Source organism: Anarrhichthys ocellatus, unplaced genomic scaffold, assembly GCF_004355925.1.
Source record: "Anarrhichthys ocellatus isolate YVR2014 unplaced genomic scaffold, GSC_Weel_1.0 scaffold5581, whole genome shotgun sequence".
NCBI lineage: Eukaryota > Metazoa > Chordata > Actinopteri > Perciformes > Anarhichadidae > Anarrhichthys > Anarrhichthys ocellatus.
In genome coordinates this window covers 911-3402 of record NW_022285555.1, presented here as the reverse complement: position 1 = coordinate 3402, position 2492 = coordinate 911, and the positions used below count along the sequence as shown (strand labels likewise).

At 38.2% G+C, this 2492-nt stretch overlaps 1 protein-coding gene across 2 annotated transcripts in view; it reads left to right on the top strand.

The window, feature by feature from the left end:
• Nucleotides 1-82: 82 nt before the first annotated feature.
• The window catches only part of LOC116379934 (calmodulin-regulated spectrin-associated protein 2-like), a 3307-nt gene continuing 897 nt past the window's right edge, over nucleotides 83-2492 (top strand). The window contains exons 1-4 of one of the 2 annotated variants that reach the window (XM_031841898.1): nucleotides 83-481; nucleotides 1369-1509; nucleotides 1869-1955; nucleotides 2063-2098. In XM_031841898.1, the coding sequence (XP_031697758.1) occupies nucleotides 404-481; nucleotides 1369-1509; nucleotides 1869-1955; nucleotides 2063-2098 (342 nt within the window). In that variant the 5' untranslated portion in view covers nucleotides 83-403. Of the gene's footprint in view, nucleotides 482-1311; nucleotides 1510-1868; nucleotides 1956-2062; nucleotides 2099-2492 lie in introns of both variants that reach the window. The other variant, XM_031841896.1, reaches the window with a different exon arrangement.

Below are 2492 nucleotides of genomic sequence, written 5' to 3'. Positions count from 1 at the left end.
CCAGAGACGTATACGGCATCTCTACGTCACTCCTCCTCAGTCCAGATATGGTCACTTCCTGTTCACTGGTTGCAAATAAAACAAGATGGCGACGGCCACAATGCCGAACTCGAGGCTTCAAATCGTCCACAAACCACTGAGAGACGTCACAACGTCCTCTTCTTACACTCAGTCTTAAAAAGCTCTCTCCTGTTTTCCTGCAGAAAACGTCCCGGTGGAGCTCCGGGAGCCGCTCTACAAGGACCAGTATGAACAGGAGCACCTGAAGCCGGCCGTCTCCACGCTCCTCCTCTCGCCGGAGAGCTACTGCAGAGCTCAGGCACTGCTGGCTCAGGCGCACGGGGTCTCTCTGCCGGCGGCGCAGGGGCCCCCGGCGGACAACTCGGCTCTGCTGCAGCTCCTCATGAAGAAAGGTTTAACTCCGAAGGTCCAGGACGGAGACGTCACCAAGGACGACCTCAGCTTCATCCCCATCAAGACGGTGAGTCTGTGCTTCTTAGTGCCTCCGGCCCCTTTATTAAGTCTGTTATGTTATTATAGCCAATACCACCTTCAATGCTTCTCTGAAAGAAATACCACCTTTAATGCTTCTCTGAAAGAAATACCACCTGAATGTGATCAAAAAGATTGAAACGGAAAAATATGAATGAAAGTGAAAAAACGACTCAAAACAATTCCAGAATATTTATTATTATTTATTATTAATATAATTTATATATCAGAATTATATGTAAATTATATTATATATATCTATATTTAAATTATATTATAATATGAAATAATTTAATATAATATAACTTATTTTTTAGTTTGAATACATTTTTTTCAGGTTCAATTGTTTGTTTAAAATGCTTCTCTGTCCGTACAAGGGAAGGAGGAGTCGTAGAGGGAAAGGAACAAGGAAAGGAATGGAACAAAGGAGGGATGAGAGCAGGAAGAGAAGGAGGGAAGGTAGAAGAAATGTAGGAACGAGGAAGAAGGAAACAAAGTGATATTTAGCAGTTTTACCTCGTAAAGTAGAAAATATTCGTGTAAAAGATATAAGAACAAAGACTTCACAAATATGTATTAAAAATAAAAATAAAATAAATAAAAATTAAATAAATAAATGACATCAAATGAAATAAAATTATTATTTTTTTCAATAAATAAATAAAATAAAATAAGATAAAATACAAATAAATACAAATAAAATAAATATAAATAATATAAATAGAAATATAAAATAAATTCAAATTAAATAATTTTTTTTTTTCAATAAATAAAGAATTTACTAAATAAAATTAAATAAAATCGTAATTTTTGTCGTAGAGTTCATCTTTGCTGTCCTGGGTGAAATGTGTTGAGTTAAATCGCGTCGTCTTGCAGAAGGCCCACCTCGCCCTCATCGACGCCCTGATGACGCTGGCGGCCAGAGAGGCAGTGGGCAGCGTGACGATGGCGGCGGAGGCGGAGCAGACGGGCGTCGGGGCTCCGTGGGAGAACGCTCTGCTCTTCTGGGTCAACAGGGTGAGAACACCAAACCCACCCACAATCCTCTTTGTTTATGTAGTTTACCTACCCACAATCCTCTTTGTTTATGTAGTTTACCTACCCACAATCCTCTTTGTTTATGTAGTTTACCTACCCACAATCCCCTTTGTTTATGTAGTTTGATTAAAGGTTCACTGATTTTATTCACTCGACCCAGAAGCACTGGCGATAGAAAATGATCCCAACAAGTCATCACTTATCTGATGTTACCGAGCTTCAAGCTAACAAAACGTGCTAGCCAGCGTTAACGAAGATCATTATTAGAATTAAATAGGATTATTAAATCACCGCGTTAACTCACAGAAAAATAAACCTATCCTTCTCACTTCCTGTAGCTGAACCAGAAGTTGAGAGAAACCACAGACGAAGAAGAGCCCACCAAGTCTCAGACATGTACAGACCTGCAGACGGCTCAGGACACGGTAAAAACACACGCTAACACATGCTAACACACACATGCATGACGGTTTGTCTCTGAAGCTTCTAACATGGACTTCTCTGTTCTCTGTCATGCCTTGCTCACTGGCAGTGTCAATCCAACCGCTGGTACTGGAAGCTAGTCCCCGTAAGTGTCCATCTTCCTCTTCTTCCTCTCTGAGCTTGGTACATTCAGTCATCAGTTTCATCTCAAACGGAGGAGGAGGAGGAGGAGGAGGAGGAGGGAGGTGACATTACTTAATAACTGATAACTTTATTTATATAGCACCTTTAAAACAGTGCTTTTGATAAACAACAATAAAACAATAAATCGATACAATAAGAACAAACTCAGAAATTAAAATTAAAAACATAAAATATAAAACAATAGCAACACAATAAAATAAAAAATATATATAATAATGTTGAATAAAATGAAAAATAAATTCAAGATAAAAGATGAAATAAATAAATGAGTTGAAATGAAAAATTACAGTAAATACAAATTTCAAAAAATTGAATAAAGTGAAATAAAGTAAAGT